The sequence below is a fragment of the Lissotriton helveticus genome, chromosome 2_1, assembly GCF_964261635.1.
Source record: "Lissotriton helveticus chromosome 2_1, aLisHel1.1, whole genome shotgun sequence".
Taxonomy (NCBI): Eukaryota; Metazoa; Chordata; class Amphibia; order Caudata; family Salamandridae; genus Lissotriton; species Lissotriton helveticus.
Window position 1 is genome coordinate 1,226,700,311 of NC_136059.1, and position 16,220 is coordinate 1,226,716,530.

Below are 16,220 nucleotides of genomic sequence, written 5' to 3' on the forward strand. Positions count from 1 at the left end.
TCCAGCTTTAAGACATTCTGTGATTCTAGGGGTCTTGCTATTAATGTAGGCAAAACTAAATTCTTGGTACTAAACCCTCCAAGGAAAACTGTTATTCCCCCCACCTTGGACTTAGTCCTGCTCGAAAGGGTAAAAGAGTTTGATTACCTAGGTATCCGCCTCTGTGATTCTATGAATTGGAAGTCCCACCATCAAAAGATCTTTTTGACTTACAAAAGGATAACAGGGGCTTTATTGAAGGAACAACGCGCCTCGTCCCTTAAACCAGTAGGTGCTGTACTAGATATATACAGGGCACGGGCGGTGAGCGCAGTTCTGTATGGGTCTGAACTGTGGGGTGTGCAGAATGTTGATTACTTGAGGCGCTTAGAAAATAACTTCCACAAAGACCTCTTGAGGCTTCCACATAGCACTCCTTCCTTCCCACTTTTATTGGATACGGGTACACGCCCAATAAATGAGCAGGCAAGGCTGCGTCCCCTTCTTTTGTGGGCACGAATTTGGAGGGTACCAGAACTGTCTAGTTATGCGGAAGGCCTAAGGGAAGTCCTCTCAACACCTGGCTGGCACAAGGTCCGTTGGCTCAAGGAAGTTAAGCGGCTTCTTTATGACCTTGGCCTTGAAGATGCCTGGGTTAATAGAACCTCCCCCACTAAACAGACCCTAAAGAATCTATATTGGACTTGGGTGGTAAATGGGAGAAATAGTGATCCTAAACTTTGTAGATCTACCAGAGAATTTTTGATGGTTAAAGAGCTCCCGGTTAGAGAATGCTACTTAGATCTGATTTATAAATCATGGGATAGGGCATTATATTTTAAATTTAGAGTGGGCATACTGCCTCTAGGCCAGTTGACAGCAAGCTGGAAGCCACCGCTGCAAACTGTACCATACTGTCCCTTCTGTGACAACAGGCCTGAGTCAGTCGCCCACCTATTGTTCGAGTGCCCAGCCTATGCAGCCCCGCGGCGCATTTGGCTGAAACCTCTATGTAGGAATCTAGGTACTAGATCCCATCTGGAGGCCTTGCGCATCTTAAGATCTGATGCCCGTCCCCTGTTTGCCTGTTGCTTGGCAAAATTTGTAGGTTGGACATGGCGAATTAGATCCGCCAGGCAATTGAGTCTCTACTAATTATGAACTGTACTAGCCATACAATTACCTCCGAGTTGTTATTTGATTCTTTATTGTTAATGAGCTGCTCCAAACAGTGTTGTCCATGCTTAATTGTAACTTTTATGTTTTTAGCAAGTGTTAATTTGCTTATTTTTAAGTGAGGATTAAATGTTAAAATGTATTGTATTTTTAATAATTCTGATTGTGTTGTAATGCTTTTGAGGATATGACTAATATATCGAAATAAAGCTTATATCTCTCTCTCAATCCTTGGACTTATTTCCAAAAGTGATCTACATATCCTTTCTTCAACTTAGGTGGGCTTATCAAACACTTGGGCGTGTCATCTTTTCCAGATTCCATCATTTTTAATTGCGTCTTCGGAGTTTAAATTCACTAAATATACCATGAGCCTGATTTTAAGAAAATGCCCATGTAACACTGAATAATTACATCTCCATCGGAATGTACTTTACATCTTTTTTTCCAATTCACAGACAAATGCAGAAGTGCACCTAGAAACTCACTCATGGCACAGATTTCCAGGCCTACTCCTGGGAATGTCATGTAACATTTACTCCAGGTTTTCAGTGCCCCTGCCCAGAACTGAACATGGTGTACAATTCATTGCAAATGCATGCATATTTTTTCTCCATGGCGAAAACATTCTTCCCTTTGAATAAAGCCCCTCCCATACATCTCCAACAAACGTGGAAAAACCATTTCCCTTCTCATTCTGTTAGGTAAGGTTCTTCAGCCCTACGGTAAATCTCTGACCATTTCCACGACACAAGAAGGTCAGACTGTCGTTTGTGAAAGCCCGAAACATATCACTGTGGGCTTTCCCAAACTTATAAAGTACGCCACACCATGTAGTGCTTACTTCAAACTCCTTGCTTTGTTTGGACATACAACTGTGGCTTTCTCCACACTAATAATGCATGAGAAGCCTACCGTGATAAATACATTTAAGTCTAGCAGGAATTGTTTTGTAAATTCCTGCCAGATGTAAATGAGGTCTTTTAGGACTTTCAAGTGTTCATTAGCAGGCACGGCGATTCGACAGATGACCACGAGGGAAAATGAAGTGAATAATTCATATTCGTTCCTCTGTCGAAATCGCCCCCCCCCCCTAACCCGCTCTTACCTGCACAGGCCGTGGCAGTTCATCAGTATAAGGAAAAAAGACTTTAAATCAGATATATCAAAGAGGTTGAATACAAATTCTCTGGTTACTTTAACATTCAATAAATACATAAAAAACAAGTAAGGTGTCATCTGCAACATAGCATCCAAGTTTTCAGATTATATATGATGTGTGACCTTATCATCGTTTACGTGTGCAGTGACATTTCATGCCTTTTGTGAGACACTTAGAGTAAAAATTTATTGTCATTAAAAACAAACAGAAAAATCCCTTCAATAAGGTACATATAAATAAAGTATCCTGATTGGTGCCGCAGCTAAATCTTTCCCAGACCATTTATTATCTATCCTAGCTGTAAACTTTTATAGCAGCTGTACTGATATTTTTACCACTGGGTGACAATAACACAGAAAGACTGTTGCTGAGCTCAAAGGAGCCCTAAAAAATGTAGTGACAAAGTTCCAGTGGGGGAATGCAGGAAGATTTATGAAATTGCATTAGTCTGACACTCGATGCGACCGCTGAGCCTGTAACCAGGCGAGGTCGCCCCCACACACCACTGCTTCTGCCTCGTCTTTTGCCTTTGTTTTTGCCTTCATTGTGCCTTTGTTTTTCCCCCGGACGACCCAGCCGCCGCTGAGCCGCCCTCTGACCTCCTTTCCCGCCGCTGCCTCCCTGCGGCCCCGCCCCCCTCCTGCCCATTCGCTGCCCCGCTCCCGCCACCCAGCTGCTCCTCCCTCCCGGCTCCTACTTATGACGCCACGCATAAGCGCAGCGGGCGCGCCGATTGTGCGCCGAAGGCGCGCCAAAGGCAAGCCCGTCTGCGCCTGGACCGCGCCCAGCGCCAGGACCCCTGGCCCCCGCCGATGCAAGACCACCCGACAGACCTACGACGCCGCCGCCCTCAACGCACTCAATGCCGGCCAGAACCCCGCCTGCTGCCGAGCCACCCCGAAACGCACCCACGGACCCTTCACCTGCACAGCCTGCAAGTTCACCTGCCTCCGAACCTGCACCGCACCCGCCAAGCCAAGCCAAGCACCAGCAAGAACCACCTCAAGTGCATCCTGCTCAACACCCGCTCCGTCCACAGACACGCCGTGGAACTCTGGAACCTCCTCGACACAACATCACCAGACGTCGCCTTCCTCACGGAAACCTGGATGAACGCCTCCTCAGCCCCCGACATCACCATCGCCATCCCGGACGGGTACAAGATCATCAGGAGGGACCGCATCAACCAGATCGGAGGAGGCATCGCCATCGTACACAAGAACACCATCCGTATCACGACCAACTCCGACGACACCCTCACCACCGCTGAACACCTCCACTTCCAGATACACACCGACCCCAAGACGACCCTCAGAGGAACCCTCATCTACAGACCCCCGGGACCACGCACACAATTCAGCGAAGACATCGCAGACTTCATCAGCCCGCACGCCCTCCCCTCTGATGACTACATCCTCCTAGGGGACTTCAACTTCCACTTGGAGAACAACAACAACACAACACCACCACCCTGCTGGACAACCTCAACAACCTCGGACTCAAGCAACTGGTGAACACCCCCACCCACTACGCCGGACACACGCTTGACCCCGTCTTCTCCTCCAGCAAGCACATCTCCTTCAGCCACTCCACCGGACTCCACTGGACTGACCACAGCTGCATCCACTTCAGCTTCAGAAGAACCACGGCCCACCACCACCCGCAACAGGCTCCTCGCAGGAGCTGGAACAAGATCACCGACGACCAGCTCACCGCCTGCCTCAGCCAGAAACCCCCCCGACAGCACAACGGACCCCAACGTAGCAGCCCGCAACCTCACACAGTGGATCACCACCTGCGCAGACTACCTCGCACCACTGAAGACCCCTCCCAGCAGAACAGGCAGCAAGAAAGCCTTCTGGTTCACCGAGGAACTCAAGAACTCCAAGAAAAACTGCCGCACCCTCGAGAAAGCCTGGAGCAACGACCAGATCACAGACAACATGAATGCCCTCAAGCACGCCACCCGCAAACACCACCAGCTGATCCGCACCACCAAGAAGACAGCATTCAAGTACCGACTGGACAACAACGCCCACAACAGCAAGGAACTCTTTAACATCGTCAAAGAGCTCCCCAACCCCAGCGCCGGAAACAACGACATCACTCCCTCGAAGGACCTCTGCGACTCCCTCGCCTCGTTCTTCCACAGCAAGATCAGCGCTATACACAACAGCTTCGACGAACAGACCACGCTCCCCACCACCGAGCCAACGCCCCCCACCACCACCCTCCGTGCCTGGACTCCGATCAGCACCAAGGACACCGCCCGCGTGATGAACACCATCCACTCCGGATCGCCAACCGACCCCTGCCCCACCATGTCTTCAACAAAGCTGATTCCATCATCGCACCCAAACTCCGGGACATCATCAACACCTCCTTCAACACGGCCACCTTCCCGGAGAGCTGGAAGCACGCCAAACTCAGCGCCCTCCTGAATAAACCAACGGCGGACCCCACCGACCTGAAGAACTACAGTCCCATCTCGCTCCTCCCTTTTCCCGCAAAGGTCATCGAGAAGACCGTCAACAGTCAACTGGCCGCCTTCCTCGAGACGAACGGATCCCTCGACCACTCGCAGTCCGGCTTCCGTGCCAACCACAGCACCGAGACCGCCTTCATCGCAGCCACAGATGACATCAGATCCCTGCTCGACAACGGGGAAACAGCGGCCCTCATCCTCCTGGACCTCTCCGCGGCCTTCGACACGGTCTGCCACCGCACCCTGGTGCAGCGCCTCAACAACATCGGGATCCAAGAGAAGGCACTGGAATGGATCATCTCGTTCCTCACCGGAAGAACCCAGAGGGTCCGCCTGCCCCCGTTCAGATCCGAGGCCACCGAAGTCATCTGCGGCGTACCACAAGGATCATCACTCAGCCCCACCCTCTTCAACGTCTACATGAGCCCCCTCGCAGCCATCGCACGCCAACACAACCTCAACATCATCTCCTACGCTGACGACACCCAGCTGATCCTCTCCCTCACAAACGACCCAGCCACCGCCAGAACCAGCCTACACGAAGGGATGAAAAACGTCGCCGAATGGATGAAGAACAGCCGCCTGATACTGAACTCAGACAAGACGGAAGTCCTCATCCTGGGATCATCACCCTCCGCCTGGGACGACTCCTGGTGGCCCGCTGCCCTGGGCACCGCACCCAAGCCAACGGACCACGCTCGCAACCTGGGCTTCATCTTGGACTCCTCCCTCTCGATGACGAGACAAGTCAACGCCGTCTCGTCGTCTTGTTTCAACACCCTGCGTATGCTTCGAAAGATCTTCCGGGTATCCCCACCAAAACCAGGAAGACGGTCACCCAGGCACTCGTCACCAGCCGTCTGGACTACGGAAACACCCTCTACGCCGGAACCACAGCCAAACTTCAGAAAAGACTCCAACGAATCCAGAATGCCTCTGCACGACTCATCCTGGACATCCCCCGACACAGCCACATCTCCGGACACCTGAGAGACCTGCACTGGCTCCCTGTCAGTAAGAGGATCACGTTCAGGCTCCTCACCCACACGCACAAGGCTCTCCACGACCTGGGCCCCAGGTACCTCAACAACCGCCTGACCTTCTACATCCCCACCTGCCAGCTACGCTCCACCAGCCTTGCCCTCGCCGCCGTCCCACGCATCCGCAGAGCTACCACCGGAGGAAGATCCTTCTCCTACCTGGCAGCCAAGACTTGGAACTCCCTCCCCACCCACCTTCGACTGACCCAGGACCACCTTTCCTTCAGGAAGCAACTCAAGACCTGGCTCTTCGAGCAGTAGCAGACCCCCCCCCACCAAGCGCCTTGAGACCCCTCCGGGTGAGTAGCGCGCTATACAAATGCTATGATTGATTGATTGATTGATGCGTGCCACTTGGCAGGGATACTGTAAGTGTAGTTTTTCTTGCCTGCTAGGTTCAGCCCTCACAGGGGTCACTCAGGAGCAGTATGCTCAGTTAAAATACATCTCAGGCACGAATGGCAAAGCTATGAAGAAAATATTGACTGCAATTTTTTAAATACTTGATCAAAAACAATACAGTAATCTCTGCTCACATTTTCAACATCAAATAAAAAGTCTCCTCGTATCATATGAGGAACAAACACGGATGAACATGTCCAGTCAAAAATAATTTTTATTCCTTTCTTTTATACAAAATACAATTATGTACGAAAATGTACATAACTTTTTTTCAATCGATCCATTTACATACAAAACAACACTTTCCTTTCAATTTTCTTTTAAACTTACATAGACCGTGTAAACGTTAAAAGCTGGGCCCACATCAGAAAAGAAAATATTTTGTTATATATATTTGTACAGTATTGATGGTTGCTTTCATGCAGAGATTGGATGGAATCTGGAAAATGATTATGGTATATGGCTATTATTGGCTTCTGAACTACAAACATTCATAGATAAATATATTTACATATTCCCAGCGGTCACTGATTGATAACACTGGTACAACTTCTCCACGGTTAGGTGTATTCACCTCCTCCTGCTACAGTTATTAGAGGTGTCCCTGGTGCAGGGGTTACCATGCTCTACCAAAAACTGTGGTGTCATGGGATGTAAAGTAAGGTTGGAGCCACTAGTCGTGCTTCACTGAAGCAAGATTTGATTCAAGGCTAAAAAATAGTGGTACTACCGACAGTGCATCACTCTCATGCTCACAAAATGAAATACAGGAAAATGATTGTGCGCAAATAGAGGCTGAAGGCCCTTAGGTCCCAAAGGGTCCGTTCATCACGAGGTGGAGAGCTGTTGAAGTGTCATGTGTCCTGTATACTGTGTTTGCTGCCCTACCAATCATTATTTGTCCAGATATCACAGACATACTGGAATCTCCTTTTTCTAAGTTATAAGCAAACCCTTCTATAAAATTCTGACTCGTAGGAATATGTTAAAGAACAATGGCAGGTGTGTGTGATTGGACCATTAACAAAAATTAAATCATTCATCAAACCAATAGCAAATAGAAATAAAGATAAATCAATTTATTCCACAGAGGAACAATTACTGCTTTCATCTCCACAAATCCACTGTTGTAAGAATAGGCAATCAGCACCTCTTCAGTACAATTTGATCTCCGCACGTAGAGTTCTCCTAATCACTTCTTCTACATTTAACACAAAATATCTATCCTGGAAAGAAGCCGACAAAACATTCTTCCGACCCCCTTTTCTTCTAAGCAGAATTTTATTTTCCCCAACAGAGGCACCCAAATCCTCTGGACCCATGTGGAATTAAAGAATTTCCAAACAACTGCAAAAATAACATTTGGAAAAATCTAGACCATACATATTGCTTGGCAAAACCCTGACCATATGTAATTATCTCCCTGGAGGTTTTTTCTATTGTATTAAATTCCTAAATCTATCAAAACTCACTGCCCACTTATTTTAGGACTAAGCTAATTTACTATTCTCACTGCAGTTCTAGCAGGCCTTGAAGCTGGGATTGGGTGTGTGTGTGGGGAGGGGGGTGGTGGAGGGGGGTGAAGCGGTAAGATTTTTACAAGGAGATATTCATGCAAGATCAAAAGTTTAGCAATCTAGGTTATTGCAAAATGTTTTTGTAAAGTACACTTTCACATGTTACCTAGACACTTATAACATCCTTGTGTCTCTGTCAAAATCGACATTAAAAGCAGACTTGCAGCCTATTCCCATCCGGTGAACAGAGTGGTAGATACATTCTTATCTAGTTGGCACTGTTATGATGCACGTGAAATAAACGGTTCAGCTGCTGCAGCACTTAGACTAGCTCCTAGCTGAACGTCAGCTCTGCAGGTGATGTGCAATGCACAGCAGCGTGTTTTTAACATGTCGATAATTACAGGATTCCAGCTGAACTCATCCATGTAACCTTTTTTCCCTTTAACCTTCACATGCTCACTCTCACCGCACGCCATTTTACAATTATGATGACAATGCAATCAAATATTTCCCATTAATGAAATGACAATCTTTCACACAAAAAAAGTATTTTGTTGGTATCTCGTTATTTGAAATGTTCCACTCTAATCTCTTTACGTAGTTATGCATTAAAAAATTCTCTAAGCCAGTTCTCTCATACCTTTCATTGAAACGTCCTCATTTCCGTTTAGTAAATTGAATGTGATGTCATGACCCCCATACATCTGCTATTATGATACTAAGATGGTTATAAAGTCTCATAATTGTTTGACCAGTCCTACTAGAAGGTCCTACACCATTCTGTTGATACCAAAGGGGTCCCACCACCGCTGTGAGAAACCTTAAAGTAGGCTTGCAACTGCTGAGTTGACAGGTTGCTCAAGACAACCTACCACACAGCCTGGAGACAATATTGTGTTGAAAGGCATTCTCTATGCAAATACTGAGGAGTATTTCATCCACAGTTACGGTTCACCACTGCACTATACTAAGATGCTATGATCCTTACCACAAAATAGTGTAATGGAATACTAGAAACAATCACAGTATCTGTATTAGGCCATTGCAACGGTCCTATCCCATATTATTAAAAATATATTCTCAAATCTACCTGAATAGATTATTAGTGGGAATGAATATTGACACTGCATATATAGCTTAAAAAATAATTTAAAAACCTGGTTGCGAGGAAAGGGAAGCAAAGACTAGGGATCTTAATAAGCAGAGCAATATATATATATTTTTTAATGGAATGAAAACTTAAATAGTGACCAAAGCCACACTACAGCTTTGGAGATATTTGATCTGCAATAACCTGTGAAAATGGAGAAAGAGAACAGAATGTCTAGTGGAAGGACCCTCAGTAGAGCTACATTTTCAGGAGCTTAACAAGAAAGCAAGAATAAAAAAATCTAAGTAATGGATTGCATTCACATATGAGCTGACGTATAGTCACAAGAGTTTACATCACAACTATCTACAATCTTGGGATCTACAAAGCTGACACATCTTGGCACAAACTAATCAATGTATTGATAAGTTCTTTCTGGCGTAGATAAGCAAGAAAACTCTTTACTATGCCGATGCAATTAACATAATTTCTATTAAAGAAAGCAAGCACATGCAGACAAGAGAACAGATGACAAACTTAGAATGATGCACTCAAAACCTATTCCAGATTAACCCCAGATGATCTCCTTGCAAATCAATTGCAAGGAGAAACAAATGGAACTCATGCCAACAGAACTCAAGCATTTTAGAATGCAAGAGGTTGAGGTCCAAAGGAAATTAATTCAAATCTAGTCCAATATGCAGTTTATGGACCCAAAGGTACTGCTGCTTACAGTGGAATTCCCAGAGGGAGGAGAACATGGGCCTACTATGTGTAACTCAACTAGACAAATACAGAAAATAATTTTCCTTAAAGTCCTCGTGCAGTCAAAACTGAAACAAGCCATCACAAAAGGTCCCAAATCCAAAAACTTAATAGATCAGCTAGAGTCTAAAACCTCTTCCATGATCATGAGCGATGAACAGAAATTCTTGACAAGCAAGAGAAGTAGAAACATCAATGCCCGTGCAGCAGACTTACGTCCTTATAAGAATGAAATCCAGCATAGGGGACTCAGTTTATTTAATTGTGGTTTAGCTCGGCAAGGTTGTCACTGCAAGACACACTGATTGAGCACCTCTGTGGATATATTCGGAGAAACATGCAGACGCGAGATCAATAAGCAGAGATGTTAAAAGCAAGTTTATGATAAGGTGCGTTAAAGGATGCTTGCAATCCCATATGGAAGGGGTGAGCATAATGAATCTGAGGAATGTGCATACGCCAGTGAATGACTGAATGCCCATCAAAGCCCTTTTTAAGAAGAGGTTTCATGATCAAGGTATGATGCTCTCTGGGCCATTACTTGCTATGGAGATAAGGCTCTTTTCAAGATTGATCTCCAGAGGGAAGCTTGGCGTGTGGATGAGCAGTTTGAGGCAGAGGGTATTGTGTCCGGTCCACTGTGCCCAGCCCTGAAAACAGAGATACTTTCCCAGTTCTGGGTGCAGATTTTTATGAGGGCCCGGGAAGGTCTTGGTATTTGGAGTCGTAGTGCTGAGGATACAGATGTGAATCTCCTATTGGGCTTCCAGACTAAATGAGGATCCCTCTTTCATTGCTGGAGTTGACTTGTTCAATGTCCTCAGCAGCTGCAGTAAATGGCGGCTTGGCAGAGTCCGTGCACTGGCTTGTGGAGTAATGCACCAATGTTCTGTCCATTTAGTGCTGAATGGTCTTTCTGGATTTCAAAGCATTGCATGCCAAACAGTAGCTTTTGTTGTGGTCCCTTGGCAGACAGAGGTTACAAACCCAATGTTGTTTTTTCCACAGGAATATACTGCTAAACATGGGAAAAATGAAATACTGTATTCGCCATACCCTCTACCCAAATAATCATTCTTATGTGACCTTGTCACACGGTCTGGTTCTGAAGTAGTTGATGAAACGGAATGGCCTCAATTTCTTTAAACTATCAGTGTTTCAGCGTCTAAAATATTATTTTTCAATATTCAAATGCGTCCAAACCGGATGAAGAAAAAACAATTTAAGGTAGAGTCTGTGGCCTGGTACAGTGCAGGTATCAGGTAAAGTACCCAAGTCACCTCGTATCCATAACTCCTTTTTGAAGCAAATCCAATGGTACTGTTCAAAGCCCAAAACCAGATGGTATGAGTGTGCACAGCATGTTATTACAGCAGCATATGCTGTAAGCTCAAGTGTCAGACAATGGACTGTCTGTAATAAATCTCATCTGGGACAAGATTAAAAAGCTGATTTAGAGTTTGGCATAGAGGATATACTCTGTTGCAACTGTGACAGTGTACACTCTCCGCCAAACTCTTGGTCCACTCACCGGATTTATAGGTGGGGAGATCTTAAGTATGTTGCGACTGAGCCACCCTGGCTCTGTCCCTGACATACTCCTCCAACAGCCCATCACAGTATGGTCCGCCAGAGGTTTACATATAACACCATCTGCCCGATTTAAAGTAGACTATGTTAATTAAATTTTGTATTACTGTTGTTCGCCAAAGGACGGCGGGAAAACAAAAGACCCCCTACATGATAGGAGCCGACTGCTATAATGTGAGAGGGGGTAATTCGTTTTTTTCATCAAAATCCCACTTTAGGAATTAAAAAAGCATAAAGCTATTAAAAGTTTGACGGGCAGCTGTTAGGTTTCCCAGAGCAGTCCGTCAAGCTTTTAACACCTTATCAGGAAACCACAGAGATGGCAGTCCCTGCCACTGACTAGAGATGTCAGGCGGGCTGGAAGACATCTCTAAATGCTGAGTAAGGGTAAAATACTCTGTTGCCCTGATCAAGTTAATACCGTCCCCCGCACTCTAAATCAGGCCCTAAGTCAGTCCGTCGATTGTAAGGTGTACTAACACTCCATGGTATACTGAGAAACAGAGAGTGGAGCTAAGATGTTCTTGGGTAGTGATTGAGAAGCTGGTCTAGTCTGCCCTGGTGTTGCAATGTTTGAATTTGGGCCAGGTTTTCCTGCCTTTTGGGGTATTCCAAAAGCACGTGGGCTGTGTTTACAAAACAGCACTGCCAGCATGAAGCCAAGTGTCATTAGACAGCTGAATGAAATCGAAAGCAATAAATCCTCGCTGAAAACGCATTAAAATACTGACTAACTCGTTCACTCCTTCAGCTGAAATATTAATCCATTTAGGAAATTGAATTAGATTCAGCAAGACATATTCACTTGGAGAACACAGCGGGCTACAATTACACACTCTAACTAGCACCACAGGCAAAGATGGAAAAAACCTTTAGGACAAAGGCAGGAAATGTCCTTTTCTATGCAGCATAGTGTGTTTGACGACCCCATTGCTAATTTAATCATACACTCGAAGCACTTGAGCATGCAACTGAAGCCCAACGCACTGACAGAAAACAAAAGGACGACTGATCTGTCCTGACAAATCTTGAAATTAATTCTTAGCAAACCAATAGTACAACATCCACTTCAGAAAAGCTGCAGGTGACAGTTGCATAATGACCTACCACTACTCCTCTAGAACGATTGTTTTCCTGATTCAGCACTACACTTCAAAAATCTGTGGATCTCAAGGATTTCGGGAATGATTGTAGTCTGCCCTTCAGTATTAATGCTGCATCTGCAGCAAAAACAGTAATACATGCAATGGGCAATAGGTTATTTACTAAAGCGTACACACACGCACATGCGATAATTCCAAAGACAATTAACACTAAACTAATGACATGCACAAGGGCCCGGTCATTACTAAGCAATCTGAAAACAATAAAGCGACTTTGAAGACATACTGGATAAACTATTTTGGTTAGCGCCTTATGCAAATACAAACATGTTGCTCTTGTATGAGGCTCGGGAACCTTCGTTCCCTCAAATGACAATTGAAATGTCAATGAAAAGCAAAACAATTGAGGGGTAGTACCACATTGCTATATCTCTATGCAGTGTATCTGGAATATTACAGGAAAGCAGAAAGTGCTGCAACGCTATATTACCCTAAATTACAGAAGAATATACGAAGGCCCATGGTTACAGAAACATTCACAGATATCACCACTTACCCCTACCGTTTAGTAAAAAAAACATATGCTTTAGGGGACCTATTATTCGAGGACAACAAAGATGAGTACCCTTTGAAGCCTGACCAATATGCTGCCTCATACACATGAGCCAGACGCCTTTACATAATTTTCTATTGGGCAATTTCTGGGTGTAACGCGGAAACTCAACACCTGAAAAATACTCCCTTGTTAGAAGGCACACTATAGCGTATTAAGGGTAGGGAGGCATTAGAACAAAGACCAGGGGGTCAGTTTTCTCGCACCACACCGGTCGCCCTCACATTCTTGTATGAGATCACCAGGAAATAAATGAGTAAAAGACGTGGTCTGTCAAAAATAACTGAGAATAGAACACAAGGTAAAGCCTTTTGACAATGAATCACAAGATAAAATATTACCTATTCTTTATTGCTGCTACATCAAAATTACAAGTCGGTTTCTGTAGAGTTTATTTAATCTCTTGCAGTCTGTCGAGTCTATTCACAATGCTAGGTATTTCTTTTATTGAAGTGATTTAAAAAAGTGACTATTTCAGTGCATCACTATGATCGCATAGTATTAACAGCGATGTGAAGGGTGCACTGATGCCGATGATGACATTATTATGACTATATAAAGCACTCTTCGTCTTCAGAGGACTCAAATGTTGCGGCATACCTATATACAAGGCATCCTCTGACTTTAAACTGTCTTATGCTGTTTTAAAATTTTAAAAACCTGCACCTCTTATTCACAATATCTTCATAACAGCAAAGCATTTAAAAAAAAAATACTTTCCAAGGATAATGTTGTTGGGTGCGTGAATACTCATTTTAAAGCGACAGCTTGTCAGTGCTCAGTAATTTACATCTGATTCAGGCACAGGCAAAACAGTTGGTTGCTCCTTTTTAATATAGAAGAGAAGAGACTATGTTAAGAGGACACACCACTTTTTTTGCAGTCTAATTTAAAATGGTAACCAACCTACATTCTCCCAGCATGTTCTGTGTTACTAGCTCTTGGATATTTCTTAAGATGTCAGCTGTTTCCGGTTTTCCAATTTCAACCATTTTGCAGAGTGGCACAAACATCTGGTTTAACAACAGATATGTGGAAGTCTACCTATGATGTACAATTTTGGATATGTAGCTTTTCATACCATCAAATTCTTTTTTGAGTGTTAATAAAATAATTATCTTCGTAAAGTGCATAAAAACACATGGGCTGTTTGAAATTCTGATAATTCACATGTAATAAAAAAGTCTGGATCTTTGGAACAAAAGAAGGGTTAGAGCTCTTTGGGGAAAATAGAAATAGTAGAAAATGTGCAGTCTCACAAACAAAGCTCCCAATTACATAGTAATGCCCATTCACTTGTTGAATGTGTAGTTCATTCACTTCTCCTGCAAGTCACCACAATTCTTCACCGCCACCACCACAGGCCACACTTCAAGCACAAGCTGTTTACAGAGCAAAGGTCTGAAGGACTCATCACAGACGAGTCTTCAAACCTGAACTGCTGCGCAGCACTTGAGAAGCATGTTGGCTAAGAACACTGTTGTTGGGTCTGTACAGAGGGGTCTTCCATCGCACATGGCAGAGTACATCATTATCATTAAACCTTCTTGCTAAGACAATGCCCTGCACTGCAAAATAGACCTGGAAGGATGCTTTACCTGCGATTTGGCTGCAGTACCACCCACCAATAAAGGCACCTACGTATCCAGGAGCAGTGTCCTTGTATCGTTTTTGTATCTTGGAAGGCGGACCAAATGATGTGGTAAATGTGTGAGGGAAATTCCTTTGTCTTTCAGACTACTGTCCAAAATGTATTGAAGCCCAAGTAGCTACCATACCGGACAACTAAGAGCACAACCCATTCTATCCCCTCATATACACCAACTTAAGTCATGATTTTTTGTCTAGTACATCAGCATCAAGGCAGCTCACCGTACCCTGTCCTCCACTCACTTACTCTTTCATGTGTGAACGTTGTTCCTTTCATCTAACATCTGAATGTAGATAAAATTCCTCAGAACTGAAAGAAAGTCAGGTGGTGTACGTGCTTGCATTCTCTGGTTGAGCACACTCAATACTTCAAGAAGCACTGCTTGCACAGTTGCACAATAAATCAGTAAATGCCAAGTAGTTAATACAGAGGTAGAATGTTCCACAGATACCATTACTTGGCATGCACACCTGTCTTAAGAAAGCAGCGGGGCATCTTCACTTTTATAACGATCGATTACAAAAAGACCATCTTAAGGGCCACTAAGGTCGTTTGCAATAAAATACATATTGCTGAGCAGCTGATTGCAGCATCCACCCACAAGAGTAGAAGTGTAAACGAAATCGAAACTCTAGTTCCTAAATATTTTAGCTTACTCCTTTTTCTTTGTATGTACATGATCCCTCTCGCCCCGGGCCAACATCAATTTCAGCTGGGATCTACCTGTGAGCTGGCACTCTGCAGCAATTCATAATGGGGAAAAGCAAAGATCTCTCTCTCATCTAGCTGTTCGTCACTTTAAATAATAGTGAAAGTGAAGGGAAGAATACATTATATGACAGATAACACAAAGAGATTTTGCTATCAATCAAATGCCACTGCTTCTTAGCAAATGGTCAGCTCCCCATCCAGAAGGAGCAGGTCAGGCTGGTGCAGCGGCAGTGCACACCACAGAGAGGCTTAACAGCACAGAGTAAGAGACAGCCGTCCTCTTCCCTCTGCCATCCAGAATGGGAGTCTCGCAGGTCTTGAAGAACAGCTGTTCTCTCCGACGGGTTCTTGATGAGTTCTTTCTATGCTTTTTGCATGACGTCTTGTCTCACTTCTTAGATCCCACTTTACACAGGCTTTGAAGCATTCCTCTTGCCGATCAGTACCTCCAGTAGTCGCATCTTTGCCTTCATTTGTTTGTAATCACTGTATTCGTCCACCATTGGAGAGCGATCTTCCTTCTGAACATTCCTGTAGGGAGATCATGACAGACACATGAATGCCGAATAACACAGCAAATCCATAACAGCCTGGGGCTCATTCTCACGAGGCACCAATGCCAGCTAAAACAGATTAACACGAATGTAATGAACATCCATCCATAGGCCTGAAATGTAGTTTTAACTAGGAGATAAAAAGTATACTGTGTGTATTGAAAAAATACATTAAGCAGATTCATTGTGTTTGACGGAATTCTGAAGAACTTTATGAATTGACAACTGTCGACTTACTTTCCACGTTCCTCATCAGTAGATCTAATTTACAACTATATGTACATTTAAAGTTGTTTCAATCATATTATTTTTTTCCTTTGTTTCTTTCTTCCTCCATTTCTTCTAATCACCCCCAATATTTGTATCATGTGCAGGTTTG

At 44.5% G+C, this 16,220-nt stretch overlaps 1 protein-coding gene across 5 annotated transcripts in view; it reads right to left on the minus strand.

The window, feature by feature from the left end:
* Positions 1–6,440: 6,440 nt before the first annotated feature.
* FAM13A (family with sequence similarity 13 member A) overlaps positions 6,441–16,220 on the minus strand; it is a 906,414-nt gene continuing 896,634 nt past the window's right edge. For all 5 annotated transcript variants that reach the window (XM_078676111.1, XM_078676110.1, XM_078676109.1 and 2 more), the window contains one exon: positions 6,441–15,818. In XM_078676111.1, coding sequence (XP_078532237.1) covers positions 15,695–15,818 — 124 coding nt within the window. In that variant the 3' untranslated portion in view covers positions 6,441–15,694. The remainder of the gene's footprint in view (positions 15,819–16,220) is intronic.